The 22490-nt window shown below is 38.4% G+C and overlaps 1 protein-coding gene across 2 annotated transcripts in view; it reads right to left on the minus strand.

The window, feature by feature from the left end:
• The window catches only part of sbf2 (SET binding factor 2), a 98716-nt gene that overhangs the window by 59253 nt on the left and 16973 nt on the right, over positions 1–22490 (minus strand). For both annotated transcript variants that reach the window (XM_088004286.1, XM_014997183.2), the window contains exon 3: positions 3098–3235. In XM_088004286.1, coding sequence (XP_087860412.1) covers positions 3098–3235 — 138 coding nt within the window. The remainder of the gene's footprint in view (positions 1–3097; positions 3236–22490) is intronic.

Genomic DNA, 22490 nt, shown 5'->3' on the forward strand with positions numbered 1-22490 from the left:
GTATGTCAGAATGTGTTTGGTTTACGTCTGTAATTGACAGGTTTAATCTGGATCTAGTTGACTCTTGTTACCCAACAAGTGGCCTAACTGAATCATGGATAAATTAAATCCTAAATTAAACCCTGCGAGCATCTGAAGTATTTCTCCAGACTGCGAAAAGATATTAAAAGTCTGCAATTATCTTGGGAGGGCTTAAAATACGTGAGTCAGACATCAGTCACATTTCTCTGTCAATCCTAAAATTTGGTTTAATTATTAATCAAAACACATTCCTGCACCGGCTGCGTGAACGTTCTCCGAGATCCACGTGAGCAGATAAGGACGTCAGCTCAGACAGAAAAGGTTGTCAAAACACCCTCAACTTTCCGGAGGATCTTCAGGGCTTTAAGACGAATATTGGAATGCGTCTCTGTTTGCATGCATGCGAGGGGGCAAAATGTATCTAATCTAATAATTAACACCAGAAAGGCAAAACAGAAAGAAACAAAAGGTAAGGTGTGGTGCTAAATTCAAAAGTTCATTTTTCCAAGTACAGTATTTATTATCCTTGTGTCTTCATCATATTTCATTTTCAGATGCATTTGCATTTCGGTTATTGTCTTCTTGGGTATCATCAAAACTGAACGCTGTAATAAAGGCAAAAGTGTGTTTCGAAAACAAAATTGATCTTTTCTTGCTTTCTGTTACAATTTAATAAAAGTCAACCCTACCAACTGTTCTAGCATACAGAATTACTTCCAGTAACAAAAACACACATATATATATATATATATATTTTTTTTTTTTTTTTTTTTTACAATGAGACAATACGTTGAACACATTCTTAGAAAAGAGGAAGTCTTCTCAACCACGCTTCTTGGTGTAAAGCTGACAGACAAAAGCTAAAAAAAAGGACTGAGGTTTTAACTCTGATTTTGCAGTCTGAGTTTGCACTGACTCATTTGGTGAACACTTCTGCTTTTGTTACTGAAAGTGAAAAAATTAAGGATTTTTTTTTCTTTTATGGTAAATCCAGTCCCTTTTTTCCGTTGCTTGGATAAAATATTGCTGACATGCTCTCTGATTCATAAGTGGCAGAATTCACCTGTGTCTGGGGGCTCTTGAAGCGATGGCAAACAGCAATCCCTAAGCGGCCATTGTTCTAGTTTCTTGTGCCACACTTTTTCCTTCCCCACAACTTTCCATTGGTATGCTTGAATACAGCACTCTGACTCTTTAGCAGTGTCCTTTTCTGGCTCACAACATTGGTGGACGGTCTCGATTGAGCTCTGCTAGACAAGTGAGTCAGCAGTCCTCTCCGCAGTTGTGCAGAATATTAAACAACATTTCTCTTTAATATGCACCTGTGTATTTAATGTATATTTTTAATATTCACTGTTCCGAAAAATTAGATTTGAGGTTTTCATTAACTATAAACTTTAGCTATACAAATTAAAAGATAAACACTGGAAATATATAATTTTTTGTGTGATGAATCTATATAGGATGAGATTCATTTTTGAACTAAATGATTGAAATAAATTAACTCTCCAATGATACTGCCCCCCATATGTTATGCACAGATCACCAGATCTATTATGCCTTGTAAATAGATTATTTAAAAACTCCAACAACATCCCATAGGCTGTCGCGCTAAAGCTTGACTTGTCTTGAAAAAACAAGTATGAAATGTGATTTCAGAATTTAAATTTGTTGCTAATGGCAAGTAAAGACAACATATAAATGAATGTCATTGCAATCTGGGACTGCATGTTGTATTGTCACTTCATTATCAGTGCGCCAACATCAGTATTATAAAAAACTATTAAAAATTGAGTACCTTATAACTAAAATGTTCCAGGTGACATGAGATCAAGCTTTGCATGCCAATCATAATTGTATGACCTGCCTAATATTGGGCAGTACTAGCATAATTTGCTGCTTTCATCTGTATCAGCTAAGCTTCACAAAGTAGTGATGAGCAATGGGAGCTCAGTCTGTGGGAGTTCAATCTGTAGATTGACCCCTTTGTAAAGACTCCTGAGAAAGCCAAACAACTGGTCTCATTTTGGTCATTTTCTTCCCCTAAAGCGCCACATTAAAGCAAACACTTTAAGCTCTGATGCTTTTGATTAGATCAGAAAATGCGCTTGGTGAAAGAAAAAAGAAAGTTAAGTAAGGGCTATTCTTTTGATTACCACAAGCTGAGGTAAAATAATGTGGAAATGCTGAAGGACTCATTTCAAAGATTCCACAAAAATTACTCCTCCGAAGTGGATGCCTTTTTTCAAGCATGACCGCCTTTCAAATTTAACGTGAAAAAAGTTTCCCTGATCTAACTGGAATGTGATTGACGACTGCTGTCCACATGTGAAAGGATGTGAAGTCACCGTGGGCAGGGGGACAGGCGCCGTCTAAGGCCTCCTACAAAGGGCCAACACAGTGAAACAATTACCTCGGTATTCTCTGGGCTTTCGGTAGAAACACAGATTAACAAGTTCATTCCTGAGTATAAAATGTTCTCCTCCAAACATATGTGTTGTAATCAATAATTAATGAGAGCTCTGAACATTTATGCTGTGACCTCTAATCTGCAGTCAAACCCAATGTTGTGTGCACGTGTGAATAAGCAAACAGTGCTGGAAGGAGCACTGGTCCATCTTCTTTCTTTATAAGTGAAACTGTCAGCCAAGTCGAGATTTATTAGACATGATTTAAACAGGCTTTTGTTTTCAAATAATGCCTGAAATCTTGGAAGACATCACACACACACACACACACACCCCCACACACACACACCCCCACACACACAAAACATGGCTTTTTAAATGTCAGAAAAACTCCAAAAAATGTTCCAAAAAATAAGACTGAAATTGCTAACAGAGTGCATTAGCTTTAAGGGTTTCTGACAGACATGCAAGCAAACCAAAGGACGATGGTGGCCTCATGCTCAGCACTACTCCAGAAATATGAAATCATGTTAGTAGCTCATGAGAGATTTAAATCGCATTATTTCCCCTCTGCACTCACTTCTTCTGCTCTTTTATTAATAAAATAAAAACCCTCTTAACATCGATGCATTTTCGGGCTGAGTGGGAGTCAGGGTAGTAGGTCTCACCTGTAGATTTACTTCAGCCTCGTAGAAGGTGAGGCAAGAGCAGTAGTGTCGGTCCGAATCGATGTCCGTCAGCACAACGGTGAAGAAGGTGGGTGCTTTCCTTTCTCTCGACAGCCTCCATCCTCCGGGCTGGCAGAACTGGAAACATGTTCAGGAAGGAGATCATTTTTCCAACTATAATGGATTATTTACAATACTCAGATATAGCCCCCTCCACAATCATTTCATATGTGGGAAATATAATTAAAAATGATAAACGCAGTAGTACACTGTAATTCATTTATTTATTAAGTAAATCCTTAGATTTCTCAAAATTATGGCTTCTATTACACAGTGTTCTCTTCAGCTCACCCCACAGTGTTTTCTACACGATTTAGGTCTTGGGACTAAGATGACCAGGAAGGAAGGTTGATTCTATGTCTGTTCGACCATTTTTGCGAATTTTTTTGGGCTATATTGTTTGTGGTAATTATTCCTCTGAAAGAAGCATTGATGACCCACTTGTTACATTTCTTTCAGAGGTCACCAGATTTTTACATAAAATGTCTGGGTTTTTCAAATACTTAATAATACTGTGCACCCGGACAAGGTTGCCTGGCCAGCTGACTTCTCCATCAGACCAACCTTTAGTGTTTAATCTCATCTGACCAAATCCCATGTTTAGCAGAAGCTTCAGCAGCATCTACAAATTCCCATGTCTACATTTGAGCTGATAGGACAGGGGACTTTTTCCTGTCGTGCCTCCCAAATATCCACCTAATGGTTGTCATGGAGATTTGGCATGACCCTTTTGGCTGCAGTTTTCTGACGGTAAGTATGGAGATTTCTTTTTACCTCCATTACCATCCTGACTCACTGCATGGTGGCAAGATAAACATGGCCCCTAGTGGCGAGAGATGAAATTGATAAACTGGCCTCTCTGCCTTGTCATACTTTAATCCAGAAAGAAACTCGCTCATCCCATGACCATGAAAATGCTCACCAGGGAAATCTTTAAAGAATAAGTAATATTCTTTAAAGATTCCCGGGCATCAGCGTGGCACTTCATAACGTCATGGTTAAACCTAACAGCACTACGGAAAGCACAGACAGGACATCCTGTTCCAGTGCAGCAATTACGTCTACTGAGCACGCCATGTAGCAGGAAGTAGCATGATTAGGATTTATTTTCCCTGAAAATTAGCAGCGAAGCCACATGTTACAAAGCATTTCAATTGAGATGGACAGAAAAGGACCTTATTTACTTAACTTACTTATACAAAATGGTGTGATAAAAGTAAGACCCTCACATAACACTATTACGCCTGGAGCATGAATGATTTTAGTATTATTTGAACGGAAAACAAGTTGGAAAAGTTTAACCTTTACCAGTGAAAAAGTAAAATTTATTCATTATATTACATACTGGGTTAAAGATTGAACCTCAGGGAGGTTGACATACAACCAAGTAAAGCAGGCCTGACTAATGATTTCCCAACAATACATTTTTTCCCCTGAAATCTCACTGAAATAATGCACTATTTATATTTTCAAGCACATTGTTTACCGAGAATTTAAGGATTGCACAAATTCTGTAAGGCATGCCAGACCTCAGCAAATTTTAGAAATCATTTGGGCAAAGAAAATCAGAAACAGTGTTACCATAATGAAACATCATAAAAAGGATTATGGTCTCAAAGCGGCAGAATGAGTAATTTCCAAAGTTGACACACAGCATCTGCAGCTTGATAAAGAACATATTTTTTGTGGTACAGTGTTTAGGTAGACATGCACAGTTATAGATTGTTGCCTCTGCTGCAATACCTTTTGAATAGCTAAACTTTGAAAGTGGGAGTGGAACAATGGATGGGGGCAGAACACCAAAGGTAGGCAGGTCAGAGAGTTGAATGTGTTTGTGTCTGGTTTTTCTCTGTTTGTGCTGGAGGCTCAATTGGCTCTAAAAATGTTGTTTAGACTGCTTCTTTGGTCTAACGAAGGGGAGGTGGAGATATGACAGGCGGAAAGAAAGGGTGGGCAAGAGTAAAACAGATGGAATATTGGATAAATGGATGTGCAAGCCAGTGTGGCCAAAAAACAAGAGCAGAGGAGATGGAGTCAGAGCGGAGAAGAAGAACAGGAAAAGGGAGATTACGAGCGGAAGCGAGGAAAGAAGGAGAGCGGGAGGGATTTGGCTTGTTCAAGCTGCGGGTTTGGACCAGGATGCCACCATCTTCCAGCAGATACAATAGACCTCAGGAAATCTGTTAAAAACTGCATTGTGGCGATGTGTGTGCGTGTGTGTGATCCTGCGACCAGACAGGATCCAAGTGAGGAAAACTCTGAGCTCGTCCTAAAGTATTCCAGCTATGCCATTCATTGTTGTGATGAAGGAGATAAACACATTTGGAACTGAATAGCCCAGAAGATCACTGCAGATGTAATATCCTGTTTCTGTGTGCGTATGTCCACGTGTGGACAAATCGACCTAAAGTCTATTACACGTGTGGAAAGTATGCTAAGGTATCATCCCTTTACCGTTTGGAGTCAATGTTGAAAATACATGACATACTGTGAAGTGACTGGAATTACACCACAATTGGGCTGAATCAGATTTCCAATTTATTTGGAAAGCACTGACCCACTGATAGCGTAACACTCAGGAGGAGCATGGCTTATGTCTCGGGCGGACAGCGGGGAAACGGAGGGTGGAGGGGGGTTGTCCCATCAGACCATTAGTTTCCGAAACCACATCAAAAAAAAAAAAAAAAAGAGTATACCAGGTCAGGGCAGCCCCCCCAGACCGCACCGTGAGGTCTAAATGACCCCATCTCTTAAGACCATGGGAGGGTTAAAAACTAGCATTAAACGCAAGCAAAATATTTCCCAACTTTTGACATATTTGAAGAATCTGACATCTTAAAAAGCTTTCTCTCGCCACAAATCTTTACCTATTGTTCATGTTATCTCACTTGTTTCCTCTGAGCAGTATGGCATGGATATGTGAGCTTCAGTATGCTATCTTATGGTCCGGTGTATTCAGGAGAACATTTCTACCACAGTTGTGCTCTCAGTCGTTAGGTCTCTCTCTCTAAATATGATGCTCTAGTATGTTTTGTGACATTTTACTGTCCCCCAATCAGTGGACTATATTGTATCACAATAACAGCCCCACTCACAGAAGCAGGAATGGTCTGTATGGGTCAGGTGTATGGGCCGCTTTTACAATGGAAACAGACAAAATAGTGTACTGAACCATACCGACCAACGCCATACTGCTCAGTGAAAATGATGCATTAGCTTTATTAAAATAAGAACTTTTTAATTTCTCAATTTAATAAAAGTGGGGACACTTCATATGAGTGGCACATACAATCAAAAATGCTCATTATGTTTCCAATGCTGCAAAATCTGTATATAAATGATTAATGAATTGAATATGTATATATATAGCATCTTTCCAGTCGTACTGACCACTCAAAGCACTTTACAGTACAGACGTATTCATCTATTCGCACTAATACATTTATACACTGCTAAGCAGATTCAGGCAACTGGGGTTTAGGCGACTTGCTCAGCTGCACATCAAAATACGACCGAAGGAAGCTGGAACGTTACCTACAACTTTCCAATAGCAAGACGATTACGACTGAGCTACAGTTGCTCCACCTAATACACATAAATGCTGGCATTTACAAGAACCTGAACTTCGGTCATGTTATTTTAAGAATAAATGCTCACCAGTGGGTATACACACAAGAACATATGTTGAAACCCCCCAAAAAACATCTGGATTAAGAAATTTTATTTTTCTTTTATACTTTATTCACACAATACATTAATAAGAATGTGAGCAAAACTGGGAAATTTTACAAGCGGAAACTAATCAAAGACATTCGAGAGACTGGAGCACTGCAAAAACACTTGTACGAGCCTTGTCCTTTATGTGACAGAGTTAGAGACAACACGGACACTACACAGAGCCAGTGGAACAACTATAGATAAATGTCGTACATTTATCTATAGCACTGCAAAACCATCCACTGCAGTGCAGTGAATGCAAAGGTCAATGCATAGGAAAGCTGACCTTTAAACTTTGCATGCCCACACGTAGAAACCCCCCACCATGGTGAAAGATAAAGGGCATCTCTTGTTCCCAAATTAGACCCTAATCAAATGACATAGGAACTCTGGGACACGCTTGCTGATGTCAAAGCAGACCAAACCGCTACCCTCCAGCTAAACTCTCTGCATCATGTGCTGCAGCTCAACTTGAAAGATTTGCAACCACACAATTCAGCAAGGAAACAAGCGCTCCATATGGAGATAGACCTACTAAACATAACAATGAGCAGCAATAACAGACAAGGCAACAGGGAGCTGTTGCCTGAACAGGATAAGATGACATTCTTATGCTATGACTGGACATTAAAGCCTGCTCAAGCCGGTGCAGGCTGGCGGTTACTGGAGCAGCAGCCACAGCTAAAGATGACTCAGGACAAAAGGCAGAGAGGCAATGACTTCTCACATCTTTGGCATCGCCTTCTTTGCACTTTGTTACGACACATAACAGCAATCTGTCTACAAACCAACATCGTGTTACTGTGGAAATACAAACAAACTTTGGAGGATCGGAAACCCTCTCAAGGGTTCCTGTTACTACAAATTAGCTCAAATCCATAAATCCTTCAAGCAAGATTGTCAGCTTAGTTACAAATTGGAGGGAGAGAATCAACAAAAGTCATCATATGTTTTGTGCACTTCAAAAAATAGATGGCATCATTAGGAACGAGCATTATGTGGAAATATTGAAGCAACATCTAAAGACATTAGAAATTAAAGCCAACCTCAATCATATAGAGAATGTGTGGGCATATCTGAACAGGTGAGTGTGATCAAGGCAACCTAAAAACCTGACCCAGTTACACTGGTTCTGTCGGGAGGAATGGGACAAAATTCCAGCAAACTATTATGAGAAGCTCATGAAAGGAACCCCAAAATATTTGGCCAAAGTCAATGTGTACAGTTCAATTGCAATTTCTCTTTAGGAAACATTATATCATAAGAACAGCTAATTTCCCAGTCTTCCTGCTGTGAGTGGCCAATAATTATTTGTATTAGAAGCACAGGGGATATCAGGCTGTGTGTGAAATACCACTGTGAAATACCATTAAAACAATGGTAATAATAAGTTTAAATTTTTTTAAAAATTTTTAGTGATTAGCAGAGCTCCAATACTGAAATCCCAATGTCCTCTCTAGTTTATTGGTCATGTAAACTCCTACCATAACTCTGAAATTTGCCAACACTACTAAACTCATAATGCTCCATAGGAGACAGAATATAAAAGTTCAGACCTATAAAAAAACAGCAAGTTATTGACAGAAATCGCTCTCTTGCAGCCTGAATGAACCGCTGACATGACTTGACATGTTGTAGAAAGTACATTATCTGTCCTTCATATCTCTTTCCTATAGCACCTAATAATGAAAATGGCTAACTTGAGTCTTTTTCAGTTTGTAGCAGTCTTCGCACAAACAATGCTGTTGTCAGCACTTACATGTAAAAACATTAGAATTACACAACGCCGGCCCAGATGACTTACCACCAGTAATTTTACTAGCAGTTCTGAAGTCATTATATTTTATTGCATAGATTATTACCAATTCTTTCTGCTTTGCTCTTTATCACATTACACCTAAAGTCAAACAAGCTGATATTTGTTTCTTAATAAGCCAGGCTGTTGGCCCAGGTAGTCAGCCCGCAGTCTGCTGCTTTACATACATGCCACTCGTCACTCACCAACATTTAAAACACCATTAATCTGATAATGGCAATGAGTGGCATCTCTTTGGTTTTCTCTCTCTGGCTTTACAAACATCTGACTTTGTCTAGGAGAAAGCAACAGCAGCAAGAAACAGGTAAAGGAGGGGGAAGCGTGCAGCTGCAGAAAATCCTGATCACTCTGGACCTTTCCCTTGTCTCCCAGTAACATTGACTTTAAAGCGGAATGGTTTGACAGAAAGTTGTGCTTGAAAGTGTTACTTTTTTACAACTATAGTATATGTTGATACCTGCAAATGGCCAATCCATAAAGTACAGAAAAACACTTAAACAGTACAAACATGGAAGCACAACATGCAATCACAAATCAAGGAGCAATTTTTTTTTTTTTTTTTTTTTTACACAAAAGCAATAACAAAGGGTGACAAAGTTTGAGAATAACACTGTGACAGAGCCTAATATTCAGATCGACTTTCAGGACAATGTCTTGACGAAAACGTAGCAGATGCAACAACATGTCTTTCCATGATCATCCTCCCTCTACCTCGTTCTTTCCTCATTCATATTGAAAAGGCTCATGGCAGGAAGACAACACAATGATGGAAAGTGCAATGCAAAGTGTCGGGTGCGAGAGGGACAGAGAGGGGGTGAAAAGGTCAATGGCGTGCTGCCTGGCCGGAGCTCCGGCTTTATCAGCTCTGCAGGATGAGCAGCTTACAAAACAAGAAGAGATTTCTACTTGAGCTGGGTGGCTTGGTGAACAAGCAAGCACACGCTTGTTTCCCTCAAACTTGGCTTCTTCGGTCAAGGTCAGCACAATGATAACAAGAAACCAAACTGTCAACAACATGACCATAATAACACTGCTATTCAAGTACTATTCAGTGGCTGCAGAGGTTTCATCCGTTGAGCCACAGCTTTGGATTTATTACACAAAGCTCTGGGGTTCTGGTTCCAAACCTCTGCTTCATGACTGTCACCAAAACTTTTGAGGATTTTTGTAGCTATGTTATGCAACACTCAGCACATATGGTTCATTTTATGGTTATTTTTAGATGACTGCAATCAAGGACAATCAATATAAAACAAAAAAACAAAAGAAAAAAAACGTAATCTAGTCCAGAACTATAAAGCTACATTTTCAGTGCCATAAGTACCATGTTTAGGAAATACAACACCAGAAAAAGAACCAACTACATAAGAGGCTAATTTCTTAGTCATACAGTCCACCAATAAACTCATCTGGAAAAGTTTGCTTTAACTCCCATTAACCCTGCTGCTCACAAACATACCTTAAAACAGAGTTAGCGCACTTCAGGGCAAATACTTTATCCAAAAAAAAAAAAAAAAACATAAATTAAAAACATGCAGCAACTTTACCACATGAAACTTCTAGACAAAGGGAAATAAAATGAATCCTTCAGGGGATTCGGCATTCCTCTGCTGAAATAAATCACAGTTAAACCGATCCATTCTATCTAAAAACCATCCAGGGGTCCCAACCCTTAAACGCAGCAAAGTATTTCAGCATTTATTTTTTTTTAAAGTAGGTTAGCACAACAACACGTCATCCAAATCTTAATGAGTTGAATAATAGTTTAGGGCAAAAAAAAAAAAAAAACTTTGGTGAAATATAAACAAGAGCAGAAAATTCCCTTTAGTAATCCAAGAAAAGTCCAGGAATTTTTTCCAAATTGATTATTTATGGATATGAAGGGAAGGATTGATATCAAGACCAGTTGAATGTATTAAATTTATTACTGTATAATAAAATCTACTAATGCTAGGATGACTTCCAAAACCAATGCAACAGAACAGATGTAAGCTCACCCATTCAGATAAAAAGGTGTAACGTGGTGATCCGTGGAATCAGAGACCTTTTTTATTACAACATTAATCATCATCAGACTCTGTCAACATCATACAGATCCTGCTCTGGGTGCTGCTCCTTATTGTGCCTCTGGCATTTTTACCTTTTTGTAGCTGAAGTGGAAGCATGGTTAGTATGAGCCATCCTCCATGGGTTGTTTCTGAGCAAACATGCATCAATTTGTACTCATCATAAGGACATTTCATACCTGCTTTGATAAGTTTCTAATAATCTGCTCAAATATACCGTTCGAAGATAGTGCTCTTGTGAATAGCTATCATAGTGAACTAGATGCTTTCCGAGTCTCATTCGTATAAAGTTGCAGGTAGAATATAAAGTTTTGTATTTTACTGCTACAAAACCTTTAGCCATCTGCACATCACACGTTCCCAAGCCCCTTAGTTTAGACTTAGTACATATCAAACAGCATGTAAAAATGTAAATATATCATTAAAACATTTAAAAGGTAATGACCAATATTTAAAGTTTTTGCTAATTTTATTCTTAGTCCTGACCACATCGTTCTTTGTGGCAGTTTTTTTCCCCCACAACCAGAGCACAACACAAGCGGCTTGTATTTCAAACAACAACAATTGATTAACCTAAAGTCTAATAGAAGGTTCTAGTTAGTTCAAGTTAGTTCAGTTGATTGAGTAAATAGTAGTTAGAGTAATATTTATGGTCAATTATATTACACTGGCATTGACAAACTTAATGGAGAATTTTGGAGACCGATTAATATAACATAACATGAAAAGGAAGGTTGGCAACCAGCAAGATATAATGAGTGATTATTGTCAATTAGAGCAGCACAATTTATTTAATTGAACTGAACATTGCAATATCAGTGTTTTCAATATTGCAAATAATGGCACATTTCAACTCCACGGTATTCAAACTCTTTAAACCCATAATATACTGGGCTAATTGGATGTTCTCAATGGACCTAGAATCTAATATTGGACCTTGATACGCACCACCCAGAAAATGGTGATTACAAAGAAGAGAGAGGGACATAAAAACAAGGTTACTTTTAACCAATAATGCTATTGCAATATTCAACAATAGTACCTCCACTTTAACACGATTGTGAAAGTGCTAAGCACAAACAAACATTATCAAACCACAATAACTTTTTCCTTTTTTCACATTTCTGACAACTGTGCTGAAAGATGCTAACATTTCTGTGGTACATAGTTTCAACTTGAATCTAAACACAAACATTTTAAAGAGAAGAATGTGTTCCTGGTCTTTTTTTTTTCCATCTAAGAGGAGAAACATCTTACTTGCACAGAGTTTGTTTCTGTTAGATTTCATTCACTAACATTAAATGCGACACTTCCCACAAAACCTCTGCAGGATCCCATCTGGCTTTCACACCTCAACAACCTACAGATGTGCACTTGACCTTTAAGAGAACTTGGACTTACTGAAGATAACATAACAAGTAAATAAAGCACCATAAAAAAAAATACAGCAAGAAGAAGAACCTCAATGCTTTATTCTGCCTTAAAACTCAGCATGGCCTCAGGGCAACATCTGTGGCCAGCTGGGGGTGTTTATTAATGTTTCTTCCAGACAGGATCAACACGGGTTATGTTTAGGGTTTTGTTTTCTTTCAAGACGACAGTGTTTTTGACATTCAGATTAATTCTCTGATTTCACATAACTAATAAATAAACAGACATTTTTTTCTCTCTCTCTCTCCCCCCGCCCCTCCAAATAGTTGCTGTTGTTTTGTTTTGTCTACAAAGAGCAAACACAAAACATCAAACCACATTTCCGAGCACACGGACTGATGCATGAAAGAGCCGGGTAAACAGCTTCATCCTGAGCTTGTATATCAGTACAATGGCTGTCATGTGTCAGGCTGCTGAGTCCTTCAGAGTGCGGTAAGATAATGGCTGCAGAACAGGTGCTTCCTCCACCACCTTCTGGGGACTCTGGCCAAGTTACAAAGCTCACTACAACTCTTGGTCTCACTTCTGCCTTCGATAAACTCAGTCTGAACCGCTACAGGGTTTGGTCCTTTTCTGGAAACCCGATAATGTAGTACGAGAAGTAAATGTGAATCTGAAAAGAACACAGATGAGCTTTCACGAGTCTTATGCACAATATATTTACAGGAAAAAATGTTGTATTGTGCCACATTTTACATTTTGTTTTCATTTACGCAATATCCCACATAATAATTCTAATTCCAATTTATAGTGTCTATTTTTTTAAAAGACCATATATATATATGAAATCATGAGAATCCAGCTATAATGCTGCATTTGCTTAGATTCTAATGATTATACTGCAATAATCCACTGAAATTGCAAAACTTTCTTGCAAATTAAAATGTTTTATAGGTGCTGACTGAAGAAAGTATAAGCTTACTACTTAAAATGTATTCTTGTTAAAGTTATACCCAGGTACTACTGGTTGCGTTAAAACTCCTTTTTCGGACAGCTGGATCAAAGTTTGTGTGTGTGCATGAGTGCATGTGTGTGTGTGTGTGCGTGCGTGCGTGAGTGCGTGCGTGCGTGCGTGCGCGCGGGCGGGCGTGTGTGTGCGTGGGCGTGCGTACGTGCGTGCGTGCGTGCGTGCGTGCGTGCGTGCGTGCGTGCGTGGGTGTGTGCGTGTGTGTGTGTGTGTGTGCGTGCGTGGGTGGGTGGGTGTGTGTGTGCGTGATTTCAGAGAGACGGAGGGCAAGAGAGGAGTAGGCAATTTGAACGAATCACCACTTTTTGTCTTCTTCACGCCCTTGAGATGCAATTGGCTGATGGCTACACACCCACTTTCCTGAAGTTTAAAAGTTTGAGTTTCAATACTGAAAGAGATGAAATCTATTTTGACTAGGTAATAAATACTTTCTTGAGAAATCATTTTCATCAGCCTAAATCTCTGTTTACCATCTGACATCTCGATGTAGCTTCAGTCTTAATAGCTACTACAGAATAACTGGAGCAGCTAACAAGTAAATGAGCTGTACTCCTTAAGCACTGTAAAAAATATAGAAAGAAGAAGAATCTCAATGCTTTATTCTGCCTTAAAACTCAGATGAAGGGTGATGAAGACGTTGAATGGTGATTCAAAGTCTTCATCACCCTCACTAACAGGACTCAAATATAAATGAATAACACCAGCTTAATATTTTACTGCAACAATTTATTTTTTCTGTTAGCACCTGCAAATGCCCAACATCTCAGTATTTTCCATTTGACATTTCCAATAACAAACCCAGCATACACCAGCTTAAAAGAAGTTCAATGAATAATTAAAAAACAGTTCTAGGGTCGCATTATATAACCTCTTCCTTATTTACCTCTGAGGATTTAAAAATGATGAGGTGTTGCAGCTAAAAATTTGGGCACACGGCATGTAAACATGTTTCAGTCTTGATGTGTATTTATTAAATGATGTAAAATAGTGATAAAAAAGGTCAAAGGCACTGGTTTTTTTTAACGGAGCACTGTAAATGATGTTTAATCTCTATTGCATTAGCCATACTGTAATACTTTTGAACAGCACAACAGTGTCATAAAATGTAATTTTTCAAAAAAAAAAAGTGCACTGCTGTATCTGTAATTAAAGCACTTGATTGTGACAGAGCTTCACTGAACACTTGTTCACTGTGCAAGCTGAACTTAAGCTTTAATCACAGCACCAGACTGATGCTGGTTTTCTATCTATAGCCAAAAAAAAAGCAATTCTTTCTATCCCCTAAAAATCTGAATCAGAAGCTATGAATTAAAATCAAAGCACAGACCATAGAAAAAAAAAACCTCTGGCACAGAGAGAAGTTTCTGCAGGAGAACCAAAACAAGAATAAAAGAGAAGCTATCTGACACAGCGTTATCTGAGCTGTACAAACAGGTTGCCACCACCTACAGGCATTTAATATAATGTGACCACAACCAGGCTTCAATACAGATGTGAGTTTTGATGTTTGTCCAGTTCTCTGCTAACTGGACCTACTTGCTCATCTGATCAAAAGCATTCCGACATACCCTGCAGATCTGGAGATTTCATTCAGCGAAGGATGTAAAGCAGATGAGGAGATGCCAGACACACTAAAAACATTAGACCAAACAGCTCTCCAACTCATTTTGTGTGATAAAATAAGACATGAAACTGAAGGAGTTAACAAGGCTGTGTAGGAGTTCTCCATTTTCAGCGCAGGATTAAACACAATGCTGTCTGAAGCAGATTGAGTATGGTAAATGTGATCATATATTTGATTGAGACTGAAATTGGGATAGACATGAAATAAAAATGTCTGTGTGCAATCTGCTCAACTCCCCTAAACTAAAACTAAACATTTTTTCTATTATTGTGGCTGCTTCAGGTTACATCTGTGCCATACTGACTGTCATCTATCTCATACATTACTCGGTCAAACAGAGTCGGACTATTTTTCCAAAAAAGGACCCCCTCTGGACACCATACCGATTTATCCGACTGTTGTCTGATTAATGGAAACCAGCCCATGTCTGAAGAGACATTCGGTTTGTGTTCGTTGTCTAATGTTCCCCAGCTAAATCTCATCCTGTGTGTATTCCCCATTTCCTGATCAGGAGCAGCGCTTTTCAGCCTGGAAATTCCTGCCGGCTCGACAGCTCCAGCTTTGTTCCCTGATGTGTTTAGCTCTGCTGGCACATAAACCCTTGATTACTCATCTGTGGATCTTCCTGACAAACACATCATCCCATTCTCTCCCTGTGTGGAATGGTTTCGTTCTTTGTGGAATGTAATGTTTAGGTTTTTTTTTCCTCGGTTTTGCAAACGCGGTGGGACCGACGTGTTCTGTGACATGTCGACTTATGGTCAGTTGAGCCGGTCTATAAAGAGAAACAATTAGACTGCATTCTTTCACCAGCCCGTGGCTTGGCACAGAGTCTAAAGCCTGATTAAGTCCGGCTGCTGATTATGAATGATCCATTAAAGCTTGGTCATGATTCGCTAATTTAAATTACTACGAGAACAAAGCTAGAAAAGCGATTCCTTGCGGCATTAATGCTGGTGTTCTTTCAATCCCAGTGAGTCAAACATAAAACTCCAAGTTCTGGAGTAAGGTCTTCGAGTATTTTTCACAGTATTAATTCCTTAAATTGCTACTTAGGCACTTATCTACACAATAAACCAGCAGGTCACAAATTTTCTAAATAGCTCTAGCATCCTTCCTGGAAGTGGGAGCAACGTTCCTCATTACAGCGGGGATTTGCGGGAGCAGAAAAAAGTTCAAGAAGTCAACATTCTCGGCAGGAGAGATGTCACAAATGCGAGATGACTCAAATATTTACAAGTTGGTCAAATCAGGTCATGTTCCAACATCAGAACGACCTGGAGCTCAAACTCGACTCCGCAAAAACCTTACGACTGAACACACAAGATGGGCTTACAGCGTTTCTAACGTCAACGTTACAACTGTTGTGTTGTAAACAGTTTTTACAGCAATTCCAACTGTGCTTTTTTTATTGTGTCTACAATGTTTATGAAGTTCTCAAGACAAGCAGAGGAGGTTATAATAAATTGATAAATTATCATATGTCATCTAAGGGTATAGATGGCATAACTTTGTTTGAGAATGCCTGGAAAGTAAGCATGAAGCTTATCAAGTGTCTAGCAGTTTAACCAACAATAAATCTGATGAACACAATACAGAGGAAACATCACTCCTCTTCAGTATCACAAACAATCTTAGGGTTTGTGGGAAAAGGAGGTGAAAGCTGGAAAAGGAGAGAAAAAAAACGGAACTTCTAAAAGCCAAAATAACTCCATAATCAAACATGAGTATCTTGAAAATAATCCCCCCCCCACCCCCTATTTTCAATGCATCTTATGACAAGGATTGGAATCCATTCAACCACTGTCTACACCCATTTATTCTTACAAGGACATGGAGGAGGTCTGTGGAAGACAGGTGCGTTAGGCTCCTAATAGGCCACAATCACACTGCATTACAAGAACTACGCATGCACATACTGACTCCTAATTATTGCACATTTTGGTCTGTGGGAGGCAGTCAGAGAACACAGAGAGAACCCAACACACGTATAAAGAGAATATGCAACTGCAGAAAGTCCCCTGGGGTGGGCGACGGTCCTTTATGCTGCAAGGCAACGGTCCTATTGAATGCACAGACATGAAAGCCAAGGCATAGTTTGTCACAAAGTTTCTATCCTTTTTTATGCCTTTATTAATTTTGATATTCAAAACAAAAATAAAACAAACCAACTAATATAAATAAACTCACTAGCACACTTAAGGTAATAATTGCACATCTGTCTGCAGATGCACGGATATCTTCTTTCCATTTTTATTTAATGTAGAGTAGAAATTCCATAAGATTCCTGCAAGGAGGAATATATCACATCTTCTGTTAATTTTAGATTTATTAAAATCGACCATAATATTAACCAGATCTGTATTACATTCTCCTGGGTTTATGTTATGATTGTATTTCCAAGTACTTTTCTTCTGCTTATTTCAAGTAATTTTCTACTACCTGAAAACTGAAAGGCCTCTTGTCTGATAATGAACAATATGATGTAATTCCTTTATTAGATATTAGTCTTTGTTGTTCAGTAAATTATTTAGCAGGTATTTCTCTAAAAAATATATAGCTGGGGGAAAATATTCAATTAAATCTTAATTTGATTACAATGATCCAATGGTAACGAGGCCCATCTTTCATTTCTTTAGTAACTAGAAAATAATTATTTTAATATATGTTGAAAAAATCAATTTTGTTTCATGTAACATTCCCTCAGTATCTGGACACTGAGAAAAAAACAAAAGCCTTAAGTTTTCTTTTTTTCAGGAAAGAGGTGAAAAAATTGAACCAGTAGCTCCAACAGAAAGAACTCGAAAGGTAAATAGTTATTTATAATGTATAGTTGTTCTGTATAAATATGTCATCTGTATGATACCTAGTTCAGTAACTGATCTTCTGATAGTTAGAGTAACTTATGACAATAATTTATTGCTCCTTTGATTTTGATACGTAGATTGAGGATCTTGATAAACAATTGTATGTTCTCAACACACAGATTGATAAATCCAACAGTTTTTAATCAAGGTTTCAAATTAGGGGTGTACAATATGTCCAAACATATCATAATCACATTATCAGCGTGAGCAACAGTCACACCAAAAAGGATTGTGTGCAGCCCAGTAATTGTTGGCTGATGTATTCCAGGTGTTATGAACCTGCATTTTCCCTGCTAATGTAATATTCAGCCAGCTGGACAGAGTCTCACGGCAGCAGATGTTCACACCTGACACTAACGACGTCGCCCTAAATGTTAAAGGTCACTTCTCACCTGGAAGCACAGTTGAGAGGGAGAGGAAAGAAGACAATAGGCATATGTCCTGATGTTATTATTGGTAAATATTTCAATGTTATCACCAGCTCAAGATTTTTAAATATTAGAGACCTTAACAATAAGAATGACAAAATCAGTGCATGTGCTACATAACCGGGCCATCGCTCAGCTACTGTTAAGTCTGACGCTTAGGTGATTGTTGTTCATTGTCATACACTCTGATACCACCTTTAAAGGATGGAAACAAGTCAAAAGTGGACAGCGTTCAACAACTGGAAGGGAATATGTTAGACACCATCTTGGTTTGAAACAGCCAACATTGGTGATTTTAGAAAATATTTGACCCCCGCAGGGATTTTTGGTAATCATAAAATGTGGACAGAACCGGTAAGTAGGTCAAGATGCACAATTTATAACAGATTGTTGCCTGGACACACAAAAAAAGCAATCATTCATTTGTGAGTGTCTCCTTAGGCACACAGGAATTTGACCTCTGTGTTTACCTCATTTGTATGCAGTGAGCACACACGCAACAAGACCGTCACGAGACAGTAAGCATATTAAGAGCTCTACAAAAAACTCCCCTAAGAGGTGAAGATGAAATCATTTTTTTTTCAAAAGAACAAAGAAAACATATATTCAAAATTTTAATGAAGGAACATACTACAATATCAATCAACAGGAAACTGCTAAAAGGTGAGAATTAATCATCTTATAACTTGGCGTAAACTGTCTTGAGATTGATTGGTTGTCACCTTCACCTCATTCCAGTACTTGTAAAAAACACTTTCCCTGCTTGTCTTTGAGGTGCGGAAAAAATAAGGTTTTCCTCTTGAACTTCCAGCGGAGGCAGGGATCTTATTTCCTTACACTCTGCCTCGGTCTTTGACATGTGATCAAACGGGACCGATACGACGAGCATATATCTCTGGAGACATTTTGTTTTTCTGCCGGGAATTACGACTTGAGTGGAGACAGCAGGAATGAGTCTGTTGACTGAACGTTGTCTGCAGGGTACATGTAATGGGCTGACCTTCATGTTTAACACTGAACTCTGCAGCACTTAGGAATGTGTCTGACCTCTCGGGTGTAGCTTTCAAGGCATCTGTCTTCACCCAAATCCACAAATCCAATGGTAAGCCAAGCTTTCACAGGAACCTATCATTTTCAACGTATGCCGATGCTCATTTCAATTAGAGGCCTTGAAATAGACTTTCTCCTTAATGATCTTCCTGAACTAAAATGTCATTCTGTGGTCATGCCATGTGGTCAGCATGAGGCTGATCTAAGGAGGTTTCCTCTATTTGAGCTTGGTTTTCCAACTGATTGTGTGCAGACGTGTAATCTATGCGTTTCAAAGATACAAAAATGTGATGCTGGGAAAATACATTAAAATTACATTCTGTTTATGTGGTCTTAGATAATCATGTTGGAAGCTCATGATTGCTGTTGATTCTTTTTTTAATCCGTTTTAAACAAACATGTTTCACAAAAGCGTAATACCTTCAATTTTAATCAATAGTTGTTTTTTGTTCAAATTATACTAGCAATAAAACAGTAAATGTAGTAATTAATTAACAATAGTCACCTTAAAATAGTCAGGAACTGTTTATTCTGTGTTGAGAAATCCAAACAGTCATATCATGCATGTTACCCAACTGCACAGCTTCGATGGAGGTAAAAGTATATTAACTTAATTTGTGCTTCAGAGTATTCACTGTTACCTCAACATGCAGCTGTCAGCAGGGAATAACAAAAAAAAAATTTGCAGATGAGGATTCTGAGTTTAGGTACCAACAGTTTCAGGAAAACCAATAAGCATTCAATCCTGTATTAGAATAACATTAGTTTAGTATCTGTTTTAATGTACAGTGTGCTAATTCAGCATTTTCCAAACTGCCCTGCATGTTTTAGATGCTTCCCTGCTTTAACACACCTGATTCAGATGACTCAGGCAGATTAAGCCCGTTAATCCTGCATCAGTTACAATGATGAAGCAAGAAAACACTTAGAACATGTAGAGCAGTGAACCTCGGCGACCAGAGTTGGGAAACTATTGAAAAAGGATTTTTGATCAAGAATTTGTTCTAACTAAAACAAACGCACGCATGCAAATCACAGTTTCTGTCAAATATTACATTTGTCCTTCTACCATTTTACAAGCACAGTCAAATTTGATATAGGTGAAGTTGCCAGGAAAGTTGTAACAACTGAATTTGCAGGCCAGACCAAGGACCTGCCAAAGCAAACCTGACAAATCAGATGCTTTTTACTTCAGTGACTCAAAAACATTTCTAGACGATAATGGATTTGCCTCACAAATGAAGCAACTACGAATGTAGCGACTGTCAGATTACAGGCTGAATGTTTTACAGCTACCCAGTCAGTCACAGCAATAAGGAAGTTTCCATGACTGTCAGAAAAGTTGTGGAAAAATACTACAACCTTTGTAGACGTGACCACCAGCAAGTTTGCAGTTTACTGATCTGAAGTCCATTGTTTTCTTCCTTCCTTAGGGCTATAGCCCTTTAAAAAATTAATGAGCTGTAGTCGACATTAATTTTCTTTAATGTGAATAAATATATTGTCTTTTTAATCCATCAGGAAAAATAAAGGAATTACAATGTTATTCTTCATTCATCAAAGGCTGTTTTCTTAACCCTTACTTGGTTTTTGAGCTAATATAGAAAAAAATCCAGTTCCGATCTCTAGCCAACTGGTCAGCTTTTCGCTATCAAGCTACTTATGACAGTTCAGTTAGAACAAGACTGAACACATAATGACTTTTAGATGTGATGCCAGGAGTAAGTCTCATCTTTCTTAGGTGATAGAGAAGATATTTGGCCTTGCTGCACAGCCTCATGTTTGGAGCAAGCATGGTGGAGGAGGACTGATGATTTTGGCTACGGAAAGAAAAGTACCTTGCCGTCACTGACTGAACTCATGATATTCTCCGCATACCAAAGTATTTGTGAGACAAATGTGGCCAGCTGTCCCACAGCTGAAGCTTGTTTGAAACTGGGTCATCAACAGGACAATGATCCAAAACACCACAACAAAATTAGCCTGGTTCTAAATACGATACAAATATGTTGTCTACAGGAAACCGATGTTGTAAACATTCACATACGTCATCCATTAAACAAATAGTGCCCGCAATTAAACAAGCAAACCAAGCAAATAAACAGAATAATTAAAAGTAATTCCAGGGATTCTTTGCCGAATATGTGGCAAATGTAATTTGTGTATTTGCTTCATTTGCTCAAAGCCATCTGGTGGTAAACCCAAACAGCAAACTAAAGACACCAAGTCTGACCAAGTGTGAACATTTGCAAGATACCAAACCAGTGAAAGAGCAGAATATAACGCTTAACATTTTAACCAAGACGTTTAAAACTTTCCACATCATTAAATATGGATGATTTTCTTAGCAAGCACACATTGTTTATTTCCAAGAAAACTGCTCCCTGTGAAACCAACAAATATGACCTCTGCTTTGTTATGCAACAGGACCTGTGGCATTAATGATCAGGACCTACGTGATCTACTGGTTTTTCAACTCAGTGGTGGCTCTAGTGGTGGGTGTCAGGGGTGGGGGGGTGGGGGGGGTCTGTTCCTTGGGTTTACCAGAATGAGACAAGACTAAAACTTTGGTTAGCTAAATATATATTTATTAGAAAAGTGCACGTCTTCTTTTCCCCACAAATAGGTTTCACAAATCCATATGACACTTTAAAGAATAACTGAATCAGTTTTGCATAGTTTTGATAAGTATATATATTGATGTTTTTATGCTTATCTCGAGGTTAAACAAAAAACAATGCAAATACTTTGAGAGATTTTATAAAGGGAAACGGAGGTTTCACAAGCCACATCTTCCATACCAAACCTACCATGTTTTCTGCTAAGAAGAGCTCTTACTTATCACCACTGAGAATAAATTAACCATGGCACATGTTGAACTACAGTTACAAACAGGAAGAAAGACAGACTGCAGTGGCGCAATAAAGTCATCTTCAATCAACATCATATTTGTTTTCACCACTGAAGATTTTAGATCTAAACAGTATTTTCTTCACACCCTGTACAACACACCGGTGTCAAACTAACCCCACACAAAGAGACAAGAACAACTAAAAACATTTCATAATTTATTTTATCTAACCATTGACCTTAATTTGTACACAAATGATAAATAACAGCTGCAGCTGAGGATGTGTGTTGTAACAATATGTCGATTCTGAACTCGACCGAGCTAAGGGAAGTTTAGAACCATTGCATCTAATAAAACTGGATTTTGTAAAATGCGTCAAAAGAAAAATGATCCAAGTATCAAAGTTAAAAGAAATAGAAAAAAATTATATGGTTAGCCAAAATTGTTCATTCATATTTAATCTTAATAGTCTTAATTACATCAGAAAAGCGTGTTCAGATGCTTTTTCTGCCACAT

The sequence above is a fragment of the Poecilia mexicana genome, unplaced genomic scaffold, assembly GCF_051168715.1.
Source record: "Poecilia mexicana isolate PSO_F unplaced genomic scaffold, ASM5116871v1 scaffold_3, whole genome shotgun sequence".
NCBI classification, from domain to species: Eukaryota; Metazoa; Chordata; class Actinopteri; order Cyprinodontiformes; family Poeciliidae; genus Poecilia; species Poecilia mexicana.